Source organism: Panulirus ornatus, chromosome 1, assembly GCF_036320965.1.
Source record: "Panulirus ornatus isolate Po-2019 chromosome 1, ASM3632096v1, whole genome shotgun sequence".
Classification (NCBI taxonomy): Eukaryota; Metazoa; Arthropoda; class Malacostraca; order Decapoda; family Palinuridae; genus Panulirus; species Panulirus ornatus.
In genome coordinates this window covers 20,926,127-20,947,521 of record NC_092224.1, presented here as the reverse complement: position 1 = coordinate 20,947,521, position 21,395 = coordinate 20,926,127, and the positions used below count along the sequence as shown (strand labels likewise).

The following is a 21,395-nucleotide window of genomic DNA, read 5'->3' as shown; positions in this document are numbered from 1 at the left end:
TCTTGTTTCAATCTCTCTATGACTGCTTGCCTTGATGTCCAGGTATTTTATTGTTTTTCTCTTCCAACACATTTTCTTATGAATCTTTAGTTCTGGCATTGTATACTCTGCACTCAACAGTCTTTTTCATATCTGAAGTGTCACACTTAAGTCTGCATACTTATTTTTCTTCCTTTTGTTGAATTAGGAAGTGTTTCCATAATTCTCTGTACACAAAAATCTCAATTATTTTTAATTTGAGATCCAAAATTTTTGAAATCGATGTTTTTCAGATTTGGTTGGCAATTCTTGATTATGTGAACAAAAATAGAAAAAAATTGAAAGATAATAAAAATATTTCAATTGCATTTGCATAATGCCACAGCAATTAATATACTCACCACATGGTGTTTTATGGTGCTGTTGATTGTTTACTCCTCTCCATTATCCATTCTGTCTTGGTGAATTGTCCTGGTCTTGCTCATTTTTGTATTTTGTGCACCTTGGAATACAAGTGTGGACAATGACCATGATGAAGCAGTGTCAGCAATTGCCTGCCAGCTCTTCTAAGCCATCTACATCCCTCACAAAATGCTGGAGGAACATTTTAAGCTTTTAAAAGTATATGGGAGTGTGCAAGAGGCTGGCTAAGAGTGTATCCATGGGCACGCTTATGAAGGACCTTGGCGTCAGCATGACGACTTTAACAAAGAGCAGAAGATTCAGGCTTTTAGTGGTGCCTATTTGGTTACATATTGATATTTCTCATATGTAAAATTTATACAGAAAGGTGAAATATTTTAAAATGCCCAGTTCTTGCTTTACTTGGGATCATTATAGCAATTTCATTGTGGAAGGAACTTCTGCTAGTCTTTCTTTTATGCTTTCATAATTTACTACTATGTGGGTGTGTGCTGGAGGAAGTGCTCCAAAACCTCACTGAGGGTTAGCATGTGGAGCATTCCACATTCCTGCCAGCATGTCGGTCACACAGTTACCACCGGTGTGTTTGGATCTTCGCTACTTGTGCCTTTTGGGTATACTTGCTAATGTAACGTTCCTGGAATCCATTGTTAGAATAACATCCAAAATGTCGAGGAATATCTTCAACCCCAGAGCCAGCAGTTAAATGGAAGAGAACGTCTGTGACTGTAGAAACAAAGCTAGAAATCCTATGATGCACTGATGCTGCTAACGGACCATCAACATGGAAGAAAGTGAACCAAAACTAATGTAAGGGTTGATGGGTGAAGTTAAGTGTGGGTCTTGGGTGGAATGCGCCGCATTCCTGGCATCAGGTCAGCCTCACACTTACCACCTTTGTGTGCAGACACTTTCCTGTGATATGGGTGTACCTGCTAACGTGATTTTCCTAGTCTGTTGTTTTGTTGTTTATGTTTGTTGATATAGCATCCAATTGTGCACCATCATCATCTCTGATCCCAGCACCAGCAGTTACATGAAAGAGAACCTCTGACTTTGGTAATGAAGCCAAAATTCTTACAAAGTGATGGTGCTGGTGAGGGGTCTTGGGCATGCTTGCCACCTGGGTGAATATGCAGTCAGCAACATAAAGAATGCATAGAAAATTTGAAGTGCTGTGATCCACTCTACTCCGCTGTCTGCCAAGGTAACCCACATGAGCTAGAAATCCTCTGATGGAGAAAATGCTCTCATGTATAGAGCACCAGATGAAGAAGAAAAGCAGTATGTTCTGGTCTAAAGCTCCGAAGATTAATGACCATATACATAAGGAAGACAGTATAGCTGACAGAGGCATTTCAAGCACGTAAAAAATGGCTCAAAAAATAAGTCAGAAACTACACATGAAGGTAATGGGATAATCCCTCTGTGCTGACCACGAAGCTGGCGTGTACTTATCCTATTTTTCTGTGTTTATTGGTTCTGTATATGCACTTTAACTTAGTTTTTGCAGTAACCCCTGCTAAAGTGAGAGATGGGTGTATTACAGTTTCCGAGTAATTTGACTCATGAAACGCTCTAATAACCAAATTTTTTTTTTTTCTGAAGCTGCTGATTCTCCAAGCATCTTAGAGAACAGGTTTCATTGTATTCCTTTCTCATACTTGGAACTCTCAACAAATCAATCCATTACAGGGTGTAAGTGTTTACTTTCATATATTTGGGAAGCCTTCCATCATTCCTTTATGTTTATGTTGTATCAGATGACGTTTGTTTTCAGAATGGTAGGGGTTCACATTTACCTCCTGGATTTAAAGGCATATTTCATTTCCAACACATCCACTCTCCTCTGTACAGCCTTATCTATATCCCATGCCTTGCAACCATATAATATTGTTGGAACTACTATTCCTTCAAACACTCATTTTTGCTCTGTGCTGTAATGTTCTTCCACTTATTCTTCATCGCTCCCAAAGCCTTTGCTCCCTCCCCCCACCCTGTGACTGGCTTCCACTTCCATGGTTCCATTTGCTGCTAAGTCCACTCACAGGTATCTAAAACACTCCACTTTCTCCAATTTTTCTCCATTCAATCTTATATCCCAGTTAACTTGTCCCTCAACCCTATTGAACCTAACAACCTTGCTCTTATTCACATTTAACTTTCTCTTTTCACACACTTCTCCAAACTCAGTCACCAACTTCTGCAATTTCCCACTTGAATCAGCCACCAGAGCTGTATCATCGGCAAACAACTGATTTGCTACCCAGGCCCTCTCATCCCCAACAGACTTGATTGTGGCCTCAGCTGCCTGTAACGTCTCAGCCAACATAAGAAAAAGATAGATGCTGCTTACCATTTCCTTCCAGGGAATCATCTAGTGCAAACCCTTTTATTGTTTCCCAAAGACTTTTTTTTTTTTTTCATATCTCTCCATTTATATTTGTGTCATGCTGGTCATGCAGATCTTAGTTTCATACCCTTAGTCTGTATTCCAGTTGAAACTGTCTTAAATAATGTAATGAGGATGCAAGCCAGTTCTTTTGCAAAGAATGCGGTACAACATTTGCTACTTATTGCAATGCTATGTGCTGGTTTCCTGTCATATGGTGAAATGTACCACAGTTGTGTGAAGTGCATCATGAGACTGAGTGTCAAGTGATTTCCTTGTTGAACGTTAACAAGGATGCCTTGTAAGTGCATGAACAGAACAGTTTACTTTTGATGTTTGTAGGGAGGTGACATTTGCATCAAAGAAGTGTGCCATAACCCTACCTAGGAAAGCCTGTAATCCTTACTTTGGGGATCAGGACAAGAGTTGGGTCCTACACTTGTGTTGCAATGGTTGTGCAACAAATATTTGCAGCTGATTAAATCTCCAAAGGTGATCGATCCCTTTGGCCATACCATGGTTTAGAGGGAGCCAACCAACCTCATCACAAAGTGTTACTTCTGCATGGAGTTTCCATTTCAGTAAGGTATTTCCAAGAAAAGAAAGTGGGTCTTAAGCTATCTGAATATACCATTGGTTATGCTCTTGGTACCCCACAGTGGAGGCCTTATGTTGTGGAACCCTGTGACTCATTTTCCCAAGAATCTAAGGACTAACAGGTTAATGAAATTTGTGAAACATTATATTCTAATTTTGTACCTAACATGATGTCTGCTGAACTACAAAGAATGAATTAAGCAGAGTCATTAGAGATCTGAAACTGTCAATAGTAAGGCAAACCTTTTTGTATGAGACTGCAACAGTGAAATCACCTTTATGAAAATGTGAGTGTTTTTGAATCATTGCATGCAATTTTGTAGATGGTCTGATGGCAGCCCTCAATTTATTATTTATAATGTTGAGTAGTGGAGACTGTTCATTGACTCATCAAGTCGAATATGAAAGCTGTTTTTCTGTAATGGCAACATGTTGCTATTTGTTTTTGTTGGTCATGCAGTCCATATGAAGGAAAAGTTTGACATGAAGCATCTTTTGAACTGCATAAACTACAAGAAATACCAGCAGCAGCTTTTTTGGGATTTGAAGGTGGTTGCTGTTTTGCATAGACTGCAGCAGGACTTCATTAAGTTTTGCTGTTCTCTCTGTGATTGGTATAGGTGAGTGAAGACTTCCCTTTACATCATGAGAGACTAGGCTACCTGTCTGTCATGGAAACCAGGAACAAAGAATATATAGCACCCACCACATTTAGAATCCAGCAAAATTTTGCTGCCTGTCGGTTACTGGTACCAGGAACAAGAATATAAAGCACCTACCACTGTTAGTCCAGCAAGATTTTGCTAGCTGTCAGTCATTGGAACCAGGAACAAAGAATACAAAGCACCTACCATTGGTAGAATCCAGCAAGATTTCCTATCGTATCTGCACATCAAACTTGGCTTCATGTAGAAACTCTTGAAGGCTATGAATGAAAATCGGTCAATGTTTAGGTACCCCAGTGAGAAATTTTCAAGGCTAAGTCTGATGAAAATTAAAAGAGGACCTTTTCATTGGTTCACATATCCATTGGTTCCTCAGAGACGAGCAGTTCAACTACATTCTCACGGTAGCAAGAAGACAGCATTGAATGCTTTCCAGTGGGTAGCAACCAACTTTCTGGGAAATACCTTATAAGGCTGACACTTATATGGAACTTGTGGAAAACATGATGTCATCCTTTCAGAAAATAGGTTGCAGTTGCATTTTTTCCACCCCTCACCTTGATTTTTTCCTGTTAATTGTGGCATAGCAAACAATTTGCACAGAGAACATTTCCATCTAGGTATCTCAACAATATGGAAACTGTAATATGGGAAATGGAATTCAGCAGTGTTAGTGTACTATTGTTCAATGCTTTGATTAATTTCTGTACTGTTTTGTATGTCAATTTATACTTTTGTCAACTTTATTTTTGTGGTATGAAACATTATTTGATTTTGAAGTACTCCTAAGAGGACGTTAGTTTTGTCTCTCAAGGGTCACATCTCCAAATCTCACCAATTGCTGTTTGTCAGCCATTGGGATTTCCAGAAAAAGTGACTCTTAATTGACAAGGTACCTCTGTTATGTCATATACAGTCTGTGGGCTGAACATGGACATGTGAAGGAAAACCATGGAAAGGCTCGTGGGGCTTGTGTTGGTGATAGGATTAGGTTTTGGTTCATTGTGCATATTGTCTGGACAACAAAAATGTGGATTTTATGCAGTTTATTTGCTCCTAACAGTGCTCCAATAAGATGGGAAAAGTAATTTTGTATGAAGAAAATGACTAGTAATCATCATTATTGTCAGAAAGTAGATATCTGCTTTCTCAATGATGGTTTTATTCTTAAAGGAAGTAAATAAATCTTATTTGTATACCTTGAGACCTTGAGCTGTGAATGTTTGAGAGGTATTATGGAATTAAATATGACAAAAACCTCAGTAATGAAGAGAGTATATGGCTTAATGAAATTCACTGTCTCGGGAACTATTGATCATAATGAATCATTCCGAGAGATCATTCTTACTGTTTCCTGGTAGTATATCTGAATGTCTAAATCAGGGAATCAGATGTAACTAACCAAGCCCAATTTACATTGTGCCAGTGTGAGTGAATATAGGAAACAAACTATGAAGGATGAATAATGTCAGTGAAAGAATGCAGTTCACAGTGGAGGAAGAAATGAATAGGAAATTACCATCCCTAGACACCATCATCAGGAGAGAGGGAGAAGATTTTAGATTCTTAGTTTACAGGAAGCCATCCAACAGGGATGATTTTATCCATTATCTTTTGGCTCACAGCATATCCAGTAAAACAGTGTATTGGATATGGAGAAGAATTTACTTTGGCTATCTTAACTAGCATATACGAAGGTAAAAGTACATCTTGAAAACGGTGCACTTTAGTGCAGCAAAATTCCCTTGCCTCCAAGCATGTTGAGATAATGAAGTCAATGATACTTTTTGCATTATTGATAATGATAATTTGTCTGGTTGGAAGTATGTAAGTGAAGGGGGGGCCCCCAGGGTGGAGCCACAATATTGCAGATTCTATTCCATTCCAAAAGGTATGATGAAGATTGAGGGCCTATGGGAACACAAAGTTCAACTTCATAGGATTAAATGACAGGAGGGATTTTATTATCTCTAGTCATGAGTAGCAGTTGTAAAGTGCCAGTTTTTTCAGATACTCAGGGAAGCTAATTATTTTGAAAATAACTTGAACTTCAAAACGGTTGTTGATGTTTTTGCATAGTTTTGACATGAAGGTATTGATGGATCATACCAGTATCTTTTAAATAAAATGATAGTGACATAGGTGTATGTCGAGCAGATGCTTTAGGCATGGACTTGCGCTAGAATCAGTGGTGGTAGTGGTGTAGATGTTGGTGTCCAGAAATATCATGGTAGCCACAGCAGGCCTCCAGCTGACACCCTGCCAAGTTTGTGTTGCCTTGGAACTGCTGCCTAATGCAATTTCTTGATACAGCTAATTCCTTTCATGGCATATTCATTGGACTTAAAAAGACTGAATTTTTTACAATGATTTTTAAAAGCTGTTTAGTACTGCATCATGGCTTGAGACTTTCACACTTCAGAGAAAGTTTACTGATGTGCACTGATTACATAATTTATAAGGCAGTCTATATCATACATTAAGTATTGTATTCATATGCTAATCAACATAGGATTATTCCTTGGTTCCCTAATAAGCTCAACCATAAGTGCCGAGACGATCAACTAAACGTATGTCACTAATTGCTTTTTATCCCAATTTTGATAATTTTGGGGAACCTTTCCCACATGCATAGGATGGAGCGCACACGTGATCTGTCCTCTGACCATTTCCCTTCTTGATGCTCCACATGAGCTACCCAATCCAAACAATTCCCAAAAAGACTGGACTATAGAAAAGCAGATGGGTCAGCCTTCACTAACTACATGAAAATAAAGCTCCAATCTTCATTGTAAATGATATCATATTTTTAAGCATACCTACCTCTCCAACAACTTGCACATCAGTTTAGCAATGTATTGTTGACATGCTCATCACCAAGACTTCCTCTACCCTGACACCCCACCCCCACTGACTGAATGTCATATACAGTCCATGAATATCTCCACAGCTAAGCTAATAGAGAGCTAAGTTTTCTCTTATTTATGTGTATGACATCTAGTGTGAAACTACCATATGCAGCATGGAAACTATTAGTCACAGTTCTGAGGTAGCTACCCTTTTAAGAGCATGTAAACTGTCTTGTCATAGGCCTGTAGTGAAAAATATGGTGAGAATGCTCACTGTGACTAGAGGATATGAATCACTTTGTATTTTTGTTAAACATTTTCAGTATTATTTTTATGTAAGCTTTATGTATGGGTATGTATATTTGCGTGTAGGGACGTGTATGTATATACATGTGTATGGGGGTGGGTTGGGCCATTCTTTCGTCTGTTTCCTTGCGCTACGTCGCAAACACGGGAGACAGCGACAAAGCAAAATAATAATAATAATAATAATAATAATTTTATGTAAGCTGTATTATCATTTGTAATCGCCTTTAGCTCTCTAGTATGAATATGAAAAATGTTGAAAGGCAAATATTTTCTTTAGGAATGAATCTCCATCATTAAAATTGAAGTGAGGAATCTGTTCTTTAAACGAGGGAGTGGTGTGTACATAGACACTAACTACCCACTCTTATGCTTTATGCATTTGTATTCTAGCATTTAAACTCTTGATCAGTAGTAAAGTATTATGTTTAATAATCTGTGTGTTTCTTGGATTAAAGCTGTTTTCTCTTTACTTTGCTGCCAATTGAACTGCATTTTGATGTGTAATTTTATCTTGACACTAACACCAATTAGCCAAATGCCAGGAGTCATTAATTAAGAATTTGCATAGCAGTTTCTGGAGTCCATCATGTAATTGCTAGTTTTTGTGGACATAATTTGAACAAACCATCTGTATTTGACATTAGTATGGCTGTCATTAAAGTCGCTGGCTACAGATTGCCACTTTGGAAGTAATTTTGAAGTGTAGAAATATTACATATTTGCATATTAGACTTGATAGCTGTTTCCCGCGTCAGCAAGGTAGCGCCAGGAAACAGACAAAGAATGGCCCATCCACTCATACACACACACACATATTTTATTTTTATCATACTTTGTTGCTGTCTCCTGTGTTGGCGAGGTAACGCAAGGAAACAGATGAAAGAATGGCCCAACCCATGTATAGACATATACATGCATATATATACATACACTACCTCGCTATCGCGGGAAATGGCGAATAGTATGAAAAAAAAAAAAGAGTATACATACACAGACATATACATATATACACATGTACATAATTCATGCTTGCTGCCTTTATTCATATGAATCCTGTCGCCACGCTGCCAAACATGGAATGATGCCCCCTTCCCCCACGCGCGTGAGGTAGCGCTAGGCAAGACAACAAAGACCACATTCTTTCACACTCAGTCTCTAGCTCTCATGTTTAATTCACCGAAACCACAGCTCCCTTTCTGCATCCAGGCCCCACAAAACTTTCCATGGTTTACCCCAGATGCTTCACATCCCCTGGTTCAATCCATTGACAGCATGTGGACCCTGGTATACCACATCGTTCCAATTCACTCTATTCCTTGCACGCCTTTCACCCTCCTGCATGTTCAGGCCCCGATCACTCAAAATCTTTTCCACTCCATCCTTCCACCCCCAATTTGGTCTCCCACTTCTCGTGTTCTCAACCTCTGACATATATATATCCTCTTTGTCAATCTTTCCTCACTCATTCTCTCCATGTGACCAAACCTTTTCATTACACCCTCTTCTGCTCTCGTAACCACACACTTTTTATTACCACACATCCCTCTCACCCTTTCATTACTTGATCAAACCACCTCATACCACATATTGTCCTCAAACATTTCATTTCCAACACATCCACCCTCCTCCGCACAACCCTATCTATAGCCCATGCCTCGCAGCCGTATATCATTGTTGGAAATGCTATTCCTTCAAACATACCCATTTTTGCTCTCCGAGATAACGTTCTCACCTTCCACTCATTCTTGAATGCTCGCAGAACCTTCACTCCCTCCCCCACCCTGTGACTCACTTCCGCATCCATGGTTCCATCCACTGCCAAATCCACTCCCAGATATCTAAAACACTGCACTTCCTCCAGTTTCTCTCCATTCAAACTTACCTCTCAATTGACTTGTCCCTCAACCCTACTGTACTTAATAACCTTACTCTTATTCACATTTACTCTCAGCCTTTTTCTGTCACACACTTTACCAAACTCAGTCACCAGCTTCTGCAGTTTCTTACCCGAATCAGCCACCAGCGCTGTATCATCAGCGAACAACAACTGACTCACTTCCCAAGCCCTCTCATCCACAACAGACTGCATACTTGCCCCTCTTTCCAAAACCCTTGCATTCACCTTCCTAACAACCCCATCCATAAACAAATTTAACAACCATGGAGACATCATGCACCTCTTCCGCAAACCAACATTCACTAAGAACCAATCACTTTCCTCTCTTCCTACACGTACACATGCCTTACATCCTCGATAAAATCTTTTCACTTCTTCTAACAACTTGCCTCCCACACCATATATTCTTAATACCTTCCACAGAGCATCTCTATCAACTTTTTATCATATGCCTTCTCCAGATCCATAAATGCTACATACAAATCCATTTGCTTTTCTAAGTATTTCTCACATACATTTTTCAAAGCAGTCACCTGATCCACACATCCTCTACCACTTCTGAATCCACACTGCTCTTCCCCAATCTGATGCTCTGTACATACCTTCACCCTCCCATATAATTTCCCAGGAATACTCAACAAACTTATACCTCTGTAATTTAAGCACTCACTCTTATCCCCTTTGCCTTTGTACAATGGCACTATGCAACCATTCTGCCTGTCCTCAGGCACCTCGTCATGAGTCATACATACATTAAATAACCTTACCAACCAGTCAACAATACAGTCACCCCCCTTTTTTTTTTTCTTCTTTTTTTAATAAACTCCACTGCAATACCATCCAAACCTACTGCCTTGCCGGCTTTCATCTTCCGCAAAGCTTTTATTACCTCTTCTCTGTTTACCAAATCATTCTCCCTAACCCTCTCATTTTGCACACCACCTCAACCAAGACACCCTATATCTGCCACTCTATCATCAAACACATTCAACAAACCTTCAAAATACTGACTCCATTTCCTTCTCACATCACCACTACTTATTATCTCCCCATTAACCCCCTTCACTGATGTTTCCATTTGTTCCCTTGTCTTATGCACTTTATACTCTCTCACCCCAACTCTCATTTGCCCTCTTTTTTGCTTCTTGCACCTTTCTCTTGACTTCCTGCCTCTTTCTTTTATACATCTCCCAGTCATTTGCATTATTTCCCTGCAAACATCTTCCAAATGCCTCTCTCTTCTCTTTCACTAATAATCTTACTTCTTCATCCCACCACTCACTACCCTTTCTAATCTGCCCACCTCCCAACCTTCTCATGCCACAAACATCTTTTGCACAAGCCATCACTGCTTCCCTAAATACATCCCATTCCTCCCCCACTCCCCTTACGTCCTTTGTTCTCACCTTCTTCCATTCTGTACTCAGTCTCTCCTGGTACTTCCTCACACAAGTCTCCTTCCCAAGCTCACTTACTCTCACCACTCTCTTCACCCCAACATTCTCTCTTCTTTTCTGAAAACCTCAACAAATCTTCACCTTTGCCTCCACAAGATAATGATCAGACATCCTTCCAGTTGCACCTGTCAGCACATTAACATCCAAAAGTCTGTTTCGTGCGCCTATCAATTAATACGTAATCCAATAATGCTCTCTGGCCATCTCTCCTACTTACATACGTATACTTATGTATATCTCTCTTTTTAAACCAGTATTCCCGATCACCAATCCTTTTTCAGCACATGTATTTGTATGTATACATTGAAATGTATAGGTATGTATATTTGCGTGTGTGCGCGTTGTATGTATATACTTGTGTATGTGGGTGGGTTGGGCCAGTTTTATCTGTTTCCTTGCATTACCTCGCTAATGCGGGAGACGGCGACAAAGTATAATAAATGAAATAAATATATATTTGTGTGTGTACACGCTCATACAAACATATGCATACATATACATATCAACATTTTCTCATATACTTACACACACTTATACATACACATTTACATATTCATACTTGCTTGCCTTCATCTATTCATGGCACTACCCCTCCCCACAGGAAAGAGCATCACTACCCCTTGCCTCAGTGAGGTAGCGGTAGCGCCAGGAAAACAGACAAAAAAAGGCCACATCCAATCACACTCTGTCTCTAGCTGTCATGTGTAATGCACTGAAACCACAGCTCCCTATCCACATCCAGGCTCCAGAAACCTTTGCATGGTTTACCCCAGACATTTCACATGCCCTGTTTCATTTCATTGACGGTATGTCGACCCCGGTATACCACATCATTCCAATTCACTCTGTTCATTGCATGTCTCTCACCCTCCTGTATGTTCAAGCCCTGATCGCTCAAAATCTTTTTCACACCATCCCTCCACCTCCAATTTGGCCTCCTCCTCCTCCCTGTTCCTTCCACCTCTGACATATATCCTCTTTTTCACCCTTTTCTCCCTCATTCTCTCTGTGTCCAAACCATTTCAGCACCCTCTTGTGCTCTCTCAACCACACACTTTTTTATTTCCACACATCTCTGTTACCCTTTCATTATTTACTCTTTCAAACTGCTTTCCATCACATTGTCCTCAAGCATTTTATTTCCAACACATCCACCCACCTCCGCACAACTTTATCTATAGCCCATGCTTCGTAGCCCTATAATGTTGTTGGCACTATTATTCCTTCAAACATATCCATTTTTGCTGTTTGAAATTATATATATAGATAGAAGCCAATGATAAGTGGTGTCATTTAGTGCATGTGGGTCGTTAGGCTGACAAAACCCACCACTCGGGGAATTGTGCATTATCTGTACATATCTGCATATCCTGTATATTATCAAGATATCCTGTACCATACCTGATACCCTGTACCATACCTTCCTGTAACAGGAGTTCCTCCTGTCCTTATTATGCTCCTGTAGCACACAGAAAACTGGCTGCACACCAGGTGAGACCACAGGTCATAAACATTGTGATGTGTTTGCATATCGTGTACAGAAAGTGTAGGCCAATTGAGTCATGATTTTTCTGTCATGAGCATGAACAGTCTTAGGATATGTCGAAGATGGGTTTGTATTTTTGTCGTGATGGGGGATGTCCAGAGCAGAAGCGGAACAGTGTGGGGAGTGTGGTTTCTGATGGATGGATGTATGTCTTGTGGGCTGGACTTTAAGACTGAGTTGGGAGGTCAGTTGTTTAGTGTTCTTTGGGCTTCTTCTGTGTGTGTGTGTGTTTTGTTAGTTTTATATTTGTTGGGGTTGGTGGGATTTGAGAGATGTTACTGTAGTGTGAGGCAGGGGTAAGCTTTTTATTTTTACATAGATGTTGTTTGTTAGTGATATAGTGTTATGGTTGGGAGGGGTCTACTGCTGTTGCATAGAATTGAGTACCAGGCATGTTGAGGTGGAACTGAATTGGAAGTATCCTTTATTTTTAAATGTATTTATATTATAGATAGGGATGTCATTGTTGAATTTGCATTACCTACCACTGATTGGAGATCACAAGTGAAATTTTTCATTCATTATGATTTCCCTCATATATATTGAATTATACCCTTTACTTTTGTTCAGATGCGAGTACTCATATGTATTGGTAACTACCATGTAACATCAGTGAAGTGCAAAATGAGGAAAATTACCCTGTATGTTTCGGAATAACCTCATGTCATTTGTATGTTGATATTTGCTTTTGAAATATGTGGTACGAGATCATTATTGTTTCTTGAAATTGTTACAGGCAAGCGTGGGAAGGGAGTTCCCCGAGAGGAAACTACCCCAGCGCGTGAAAGTGTGGATGATGCTTCAGTGCAGCCTCAACAGTCACAACTGCAGGCACCACCACAGAAAGTGGCCACGCCTGCTATTGCTCCACAGCCAGACAGTAAATTCCCATCTCAGGTTCAAAATAATAAGGAAAAGAAGGATAAGGAGAAGACACCTGAACCAGTGCAGCCTATTAAACCTCAGCAACCAGTTCCACAGAAACCAACATCTCAGCCACCCTCCAAAGAGGCCACTCCTCAGCCTGTACCATCGCCCACACTTTCTGAAGAGCCCAAAAATGAACATCACTCTAAAGAAAGGGAAGTGAACAGTGTGGAGCGTGAAGTTAATAATGTGCATGAAGATAAAGAAGAGGAGAAAAAAGATGAAGGGCCACAACTTAAATACAGCTATAAGGAAGGTAAAGCGTTGAAAAATTTCCCTCATGTTGCATAATGGAAAGTATTGGGATTACAAATATGTAGTTGATTGGATTATTTTGTATATTTATGCATGTTCAGAGTATTCTGGTTCAGTGAAATAGCACCTGGAACAGACAAAACTGCTATATTTGCTCACATCCTCTCTCTGGCTCTTGTGTATTAATGAATTTAAATCAAGGCCCACCGTGTACAGCCATACCTCACACAGACCATTCCATGGTTTGGTATGACTCTTTCATGTGGTTTAGTTCAAGTTGCTGACAACACACTCGAACACATACACACGACATTCTCGCCTTAGAATAACATCGGGCAGTGATCCTTGTTTTTTCAAGATTTTAGAGGGATGCAGCTCATGGAGCCTAATGTGTACAAGTAAGGGTGGATAGGGAGAGGGCTAGAATGTGAAAGGGCATCTGATTGATATATGCATTAGATACTCGGTTTGAGTGTGCCAAATTTTGGGAGTTGAATGGAAACTTACCAAGTTCAAATTGAATGTAGGGATGTAGCTTTTTTATTTTTTACCTAAGTTTTGAGAGAGTGGACAATATTGGGGAAGTGAACTGGTGTATCTAAGTTACTTTATAAAAAAACTGAGATTTTACTTGACCAAAGGGGATAAAGTTTGAGCATAACCTGAAAAAATGTCAGTTGAACATCAAAATTCTTACCCTGATTGAAGTTATTTTTGGGTTGCAAGCTTTATTAATGTTTCTCTTAGTACTGTAGATTATTTTTAAGACTTCTAGCACTGCCTAAACCAAGAAAGTGTGGTTTGGAATAAAATATGAAATGTACCAAGATCAGTTGGCCATAACCAAATCTATGAATAAGAAGCTAAAGGAGATGAAAGAGATAACAAGCTAAAGTTATTGAGAGCTATGGAAAATTGTAAAGGAGCAAGACTAGCAAGTAGCACAATTAGAGGAGTAGTAGAGGAAACTTGGAAATTACTCCCAAGGATCATGAAGGATATAATATGATGAGAGAGGAACTTTGAAATCTTAGAAGTACAGTCTCTGATTGAGAACAAAAATCTATGTAGGAGATTCAGAAGATAAAAGTTGGGGAAAGAAGATGGTCATATAAAAGCAAAAATTTCATAAAGAATGTATTGGGTAGGGACTTGCTGATGGCATTTGTTTGTTTAGAGAAAGGGTTGGTGGTGGGCTGGGACGTCTAGAAAGCATTTTTGGCAGGTGGTTAACAGATAAAGAGCATGAAGAGGAACATAAACTTAAGGTCATACAAACAGAGGTAATTGTGATGCTGTCAAAAGAATAACACATACACACTCTTAGAGAAGCAGCAATCATGGAAGTATATGAGTTAGTAGATCAAGGTATGGAAAAGTAGAGAGCATACAGGACCAGTCCTTGCTAGCTAGATTAGAGATTTTAAAAGTCAGACACACAGATGTTGAGAGCTCAACACTGATTTATTTAGGTGAAAAAATAGGCTCAACCTGTTGCCATTGTCCTGTATTAGAGGAATGACTAAGTAGACAAACTGACTGCTCTTAAATATTGGAAGAGCTTTCAAGTAAATGAGTAAGGAAACTTGGAGCAAGCTGTTCATATCCTTCACAAAACCAAAACTAGAGTATGCTTTTCAAGTTTGGTCACCACACATAAAGAAGCACAATGGGCAAACAGAGAAAGTCCAGATGGAGGCAACAAAGATGGAACTAGAATTACGTGCTGATTTATAGAGTGCGCTAGTCTTTAAATTTACCCACCTTGGAAGAGAGAAGAGTGAGGGGTGACTTCATCTCTTGAAAGTTTTGAAAATGGGTTGATGATGTGAACAGTTCAGGTGTAGTGATAGAGCAGCCATAGGGTATTGAATGAATTTCAGAAGCTTGTTAAGTAGGATGTAAAGGAGTACTTTTTTGATGTAGGTGGTGAGTGAATGGAATAGAATGACTGGGACATGGGTGATGTGGATGGCATACATGAATTTAAGAATTTATATGACAGAACATTTAAAAGATAGGGCCCCTCAAGTGTAAAACCCACACCCTATACAGTACAAATTGGTACTTGCACAACATTCGTAAGTTCAAGAAATTGAAGGATGATAGAGAATATTCAAGATCAATTATGGCCACATTTTGCTCTGTTGTCATCTGTCTGTGAAGTACCTAACCAGGAAAAGAAATTTAGAAACAAGGCAGAATTCATTGGTGGTTATTCATCAACCAGAATAGATTCAGGGAAGAGGAGAAACACAAAGAATATAGTGAAATGGCAAAAATGGGGGAATGACAAAGGGAGCAGGAGGGTAGAACAACCTTACGAGCTTTGCAAACATAGTAGGAATGTTAGGTGATGGAAGTGTCAGAGTGAAAGTAACGTATTCATATGTAGAAAGATTATTAGTAAAGGGTAAAGTAGAATTTAGGTCATATCAGGCAAAATGTACCTGATGATGATGATGTGCACACAAAGCTTACTAAAGAGGTAAAATCTCATCTGTTCTGCCCAGAAGGGTACATGATATTCAGAAGGGATGGAGAAGGCAAAGTTAAAAAGGTTGGCCTTCCTGATAAAAGACCTCATTATGTTAAAAGAAGTGAGTGAAAGAAGGCCTGTTCTGACTACATAATAGGAAGAGTAAATGTAGGAAAGAAATTCATAGTAGTATGACATTATATAACCCTTGAAAGAATTACAATGATCCATAAGAGAGATACAGTGATAATGAATGAACTTTCAGAGTTGTATATAGAAATGGTAAAATGTACACTTCTCATTGATGGTAAAGTACTAATGATGTGGAATTTCATTTATACAGGGATGAATGGAGGAGTGGTGAAGGGAGTCATTGAGACAAAAAAGATTTAAAGCATGTATAGGAAAATTTTCTTTACCAGCATATCGATGAAGATACTAGGATAATGGGACTGATATGCCATTGTTACTGGACTTTACCTTAACTTGTACCATCCTTTTGCAGAGACTACGATATCGATGTCAGTAGAGAATGCTGAAAGGATGCAAAGAGAGAGATATATTTTCTTCCAATCTGCCTTTGAGAACAATATACTTTTCAGTGGTATCATTTAGTATGGAGAAAGTCAAGAAATCAAAAACAACACATAATACAGGATGGACACATACATTGTCATAAGCCAGTTAAATAATGTGAAAGATCCTTGGGTAATAATGTTTAGTGATTTAACTTTCAGCACACAACAAAATAAGTTTCCTCCTTCATAAGGATGTTACATACCTAAAGTACCTATGAGATTTTATCATAGTGGCAGGGCTAGCATGTTGCATTCATGTTTTCTATACGATGACAAATGATATTTCTTTGGACTGCTTTGCTTCAACTCCTCACTCTTTTTGCTGGTATTATACTGCTCTGGCACTTTCTTCAGCCATGATTGAATGTTGTCGTAGTCACTTCTTGTAAGTGTATGGGATTACTTATGATTTTTTTTTCATACATATTCGCCATTTCCCGCATTAGTGAGGTAGCGTTAAGAACAGAGGACTGAGCCTCAGAGGGAACATCCTCACTTGGCCCCCTTCTCTGTTCCTTCTTTTAGAAAAAGTTAAATGGGAGGGGAGGATTTCCAGCCCCCGCTCCCTCCCCTTTCAGTTGCCTCCTACGACATGCAGGGAATACGTGGGAAGTATTCTTTCTCCCCTATCCCCAGGGGATAGATGATATTAGATGATAATTTTGAACTTCTTGATAGACTTTCATGTATCATTGTCTAATGCATTTTTGGTGTTTTTAGGATTTACTCTTGACATAATGATTCTATATCATCCTCATCTCTTTACATGTAGGTTATGAACATAATTTTTTTATTCCCAATGTTAGTTGTTAGGCTCTTATTCATGTATTATCACATATGTTACCCCCACATTCATTAGAGACTAAACCTTTAGTTCTTTTCATCATTCAAGGTAATTTATATGCTCCATTCCATTATAATCTGTTAGCATGATAACTTAGCAACATTATCTGTTATACACTTCAGGCTTGCCCAGAAGGACATACATTTACAAAGGTCATCATAGTAAAAACTAAGGAGTGGTAAATTATAGGAGGTACAGGTTTATAACTTATGTATTAGGCAAAAATATAACTATTGGCAAGCTAATCTTCAAAGTTTTTTCTTGTGGTTGGACTTCAGGTAATGTAAGATTTTTGTCTCTATGAGATGCTTACTCTGACTGTTGCTGATTTCTGTTATTTATGGACCCTCGTAGTCAGTAGCCCTGTAGATTATCAAAGGTTGACTGCATTATACCTATTTATTATTTTTTTTTCATAGTTTGTGTTAGGGAGGTTTTTTTTTTTTTTTTTTTATATACTTTGTCGCTGTCTCCCGCGTTTGCGAGGTAGCGCAAGGAAACAGACGAAAGAAATGGCCCAACCCCCCCATACACATGTACATACACACGTCCACACACGCAAATATACACACCTACACAGCTTTCCATGGTTCACCCCAGACGCTTCACGTGCCTTGATTCAATCCACTGACAGCACGTCAACCCCTGTATACCACATCGCTCCAATTCACTCTATTCCTTGCCCTCCTTTCACCCTCCTGCATGTTCAGGCCCCGATCACACAAAATCCTTTTCACTCCATCTTTCCACCTCCAATTTGGTCTCCCTCTTCTCCTCGTTCCCTCCACCTCCGACACATATATCCTCTTGGTCAATCTTTCCTCACTCATTCTCTCCATGTGCCCAAACCATTTCAAAACACCCTCTTCTGCTCTCTCAACCACGCTCTTTTTATTTCCACACATCTCTCTTACCCCTACGTTACTTACTCGATCAAACCACCTCACACCACACATTGTCCTCAAACATCTCATTTCCAGCACATCCATCCTCCTGCGCACAACTCTATCCATAGCCCACGCCTCGCAACCATACAACATTGTTGGAACTACTATTCCCTCAAACATACCCATTTTTGCTTTCCGGGATAATGTTCTCGACTTCCACACATTTTTCAAGGCTCCCAAAATTTTCGCCCCCTCCCCCACCCTATGATCCACTTCCGCTTCCATGGTTCCATCCGCTGACAGATCCACTCCCAGATATCTAAAACACTTCACTTCCTCCAGTTTTTCACCATTCAAACTCACCTCCCAATTGACTTGACCCTCAACCCTACTGTACCTAATAACCTTGCTCTTATTCACATTTACTCTTAACTTTCTTCTTCCACACACTTTACCAAACTCCGTCACCAGCTTCTGCAGTTTCTCACATGAATCCGCCACCAGCGCTGTATCATCAGCGAACAACAACTGACTCACTTCCCAAGCTCTCTCATCCCCAACAGACTTCATACTTGCCCCTCTTTCCAAAACTCTTGCATTTACCTCCCTAACAACCCCATCCATAAACAAATTAAACAACCATGGAGACATCACACACCCCTGCCGCAAACCTACATTCACTGTTAGGGAGGTAGCACTAGGAATAGACTAAGAAATGGCACTCACTTTCTGTCAGTATAATGTATTGAAACCAGAGCTCACTTATCCACAACCATACCCCCCCAGATATTTCCATTGTTCCCCTGACCATTTCATGTGCTCTGTTTAAGATAGCTCATATGGTATGGGAACATATTGAATGCATGGACTTAACTAGGCTAGTTAACACACTAAATAATGTTAAAGAATTGCTCTTTGAGAAATATTATCATAATTCTTTTGTTTTTCTGTTTCAGACCAGTGGAGTCCAGTTAATCCGGATGGGAAGCGTCAGTATGATAGAATATTTCTTTTGGAACTACAGAATAATCCTCTTTCACTTAAGAAGCCTGAAGCACTGCCAAATTTAGAAGTAGTGAGAGATGTACCAGGCAGGGTATGTTGAACAGTTGTTGTTCAGTATCGCTTAACAAATATTTGCATATTTTTATTTGGAGATAGTTCTAGTGATCTGGGGAATAAAAATATACCCTTGATAAAGCAATTTTCAAATAGTATTACATCATGTTCCCTTCTCCTTTGTTGTACTCCTGTCTGTGTTTGTGGAATTTGGAATGAGCGTCAACAGTATTTGGGTTAAACACTGGCTCTTCAAATTATGAACATAAACACTAGGCAACTCCAATATAAGTCATGAAGATATATTCATTGAAAGCCAGCAAAATTCTTATATACCCTGTTCTATAATGATTATTGTATAATATAGGGGATAGGGGAGAAAGAATACTTCCCATGTTTTCCCTGCGTGTCATAGAAGACGACTAAAAGGGGAGGGAGTGGGGGGCTGGAAATCCTCCCCTTTCGCTTTTTTTTTTTCCCCAAAAAAAGAGGGAGCAGAGAAGGGGGCCAGGTGAGGATATTCCCTCAAAGGCCCAGTCCTCTGTTCTCAACACTACCTCGCTAATGCGGGAAATGGCGAATAGTATGAAAGAAAGAAAAAATATCAATTAAAAGTGAAATCAGATATCTTGCTAATGACACTAGATAGAGAAAAATTATAGTATTGGGTGAATATTGAAAAGAGATACATATAGACTTGCATCCAGTGAACTAATATGTTGAGCTAAATTTGATAGAATTTTATCAAAAATAAGCAAATAAGCTAGAACAAGGAAGTCGTGGAAAGATGGATGATATATATATTGGTGAAGCTGTACAAAGCCTTTCAGGAAAAATGATAGAAACAGAATATTGTCAGAGATCTAGGAGTCATCATGAATGAGAAACTAAGAGTTCATATTGGTAAGATATGGTGTAATAAGAATTCTCAATATTAGACAAAAGAATTTTCACAGCATACATAAACAGAATTGCAAAGCAATTCAAACAGCAACAGACCACTTGTTCCCTTTGATGATGTTTGTGATGTGAAAATCATAGATGAGTGTGGTAAGAGTAGAAAGATACATATTAAAAATGGGAAAGCATTATAAACTTCAAGTAGCTAAGGAGGCTCAATTAATGTCATTATAGATTTGAAGTGGCATACTTATCAATTTTAATCTTGAACATATCTGTGGTATTAATTTCATCCTTCTAATTGGTAAATCGCCCAATATATTGGCAATCCTATTGAAGAGAAAGTATTTCGATTCATACGAGGTAAAACATTTGCCTTAGCTACATTTGTAACCATTACTATGAGTGAAATCAGACAAATTTATCCGCATGTAAGTTGTTAGATCCGTTAAGGTCTTCGAAGTCTTTGATAATCAATTTTGAATGCCTGTATCAGATCACCCTTAAAAGTCTCTATTCTAAAGTAAATAGATTTTTAAGTAGTTTACTTGGCTCTCATAGGATTTATTTGTCCGTGTAGCTCTTCTCTGTACTGTCTTCAATCTGTCTTGTGTCTTTCCTCAAGTAGGTTGACTGAAACAGAACAATATTCAAGATAGGAATTTGTGAGTGACTTGTAAAGAGTAAGGATTATTTCCTTTTACTTGATTTTGATGGCCCCCTCCTGTAAATATCCAAGAATTTTGTTTGCCTTTTTGACTGCTTCTGTGCGTTGTGTACTTAACTTCAGATTACCAGAATTGACTGCTTCTGTGCATTGTTTACTTAAGATTACCAGAAATTAGTACGCACAAGTTTTTTCTTCATTTACCTTTTTCAGTTCAACAGAATTTATACTGTAGCTTTCCTTGTATATTTACTGCTGAAATGTTTATCTTTGTACTTTTTGATATTAAAATTCATTTGCCACCAATGAGCCCAGTCCATCATTTTGTCTGGTGTCCTTTGAAGCTGTAGACATTCAGATTCTGTTGTAGATTTATTTCCCAACTTAGTGTTGTCTGCAAATTTCGATATCATTAGTATATATATGTAAGAAAACTGATCCCAAGACTGATCCTTATGGTATACCACATATTACCTTTAACCACCCTGAGGCTTGACCATAAATCACAACTCTTTGTTTGCTGCCAGCTGAGCATTTTCCTAACTGAAATACAACCCCATCTATACCATATTACGTGACTTTAGTTAGTATCCTTTGATATGGAACTTCATCGAATGGTGTTGAAAATCTAGACAGATGACATCACTTACTTTACTTTCATCATGCTTGTTGATCATATTAAAAA

The 21,395-nt window shown here is 39.0% G+C and overlaps 1 protein-coding gene across 1 annotated transcript in view; it reads left to right on the top strand.

Moving 5' to 3' along the window:
• Nucleotides 1-21,395, top strand: part of LOC139757009 (uncharacterized) — a 438,069-nt gene that overhangs the window by 334,834 nt on the left and 81,840 nt on the right. The window contains 2 exon segments of the mRNA XM_071677374.1: nt 12,851-13,297; nt 19,041-19,180. Of these exon segments, the coding sequence (XP_071533475.1) occupies nt 12,851-13,297; nt 19,041-19,180 (587 nt within the window).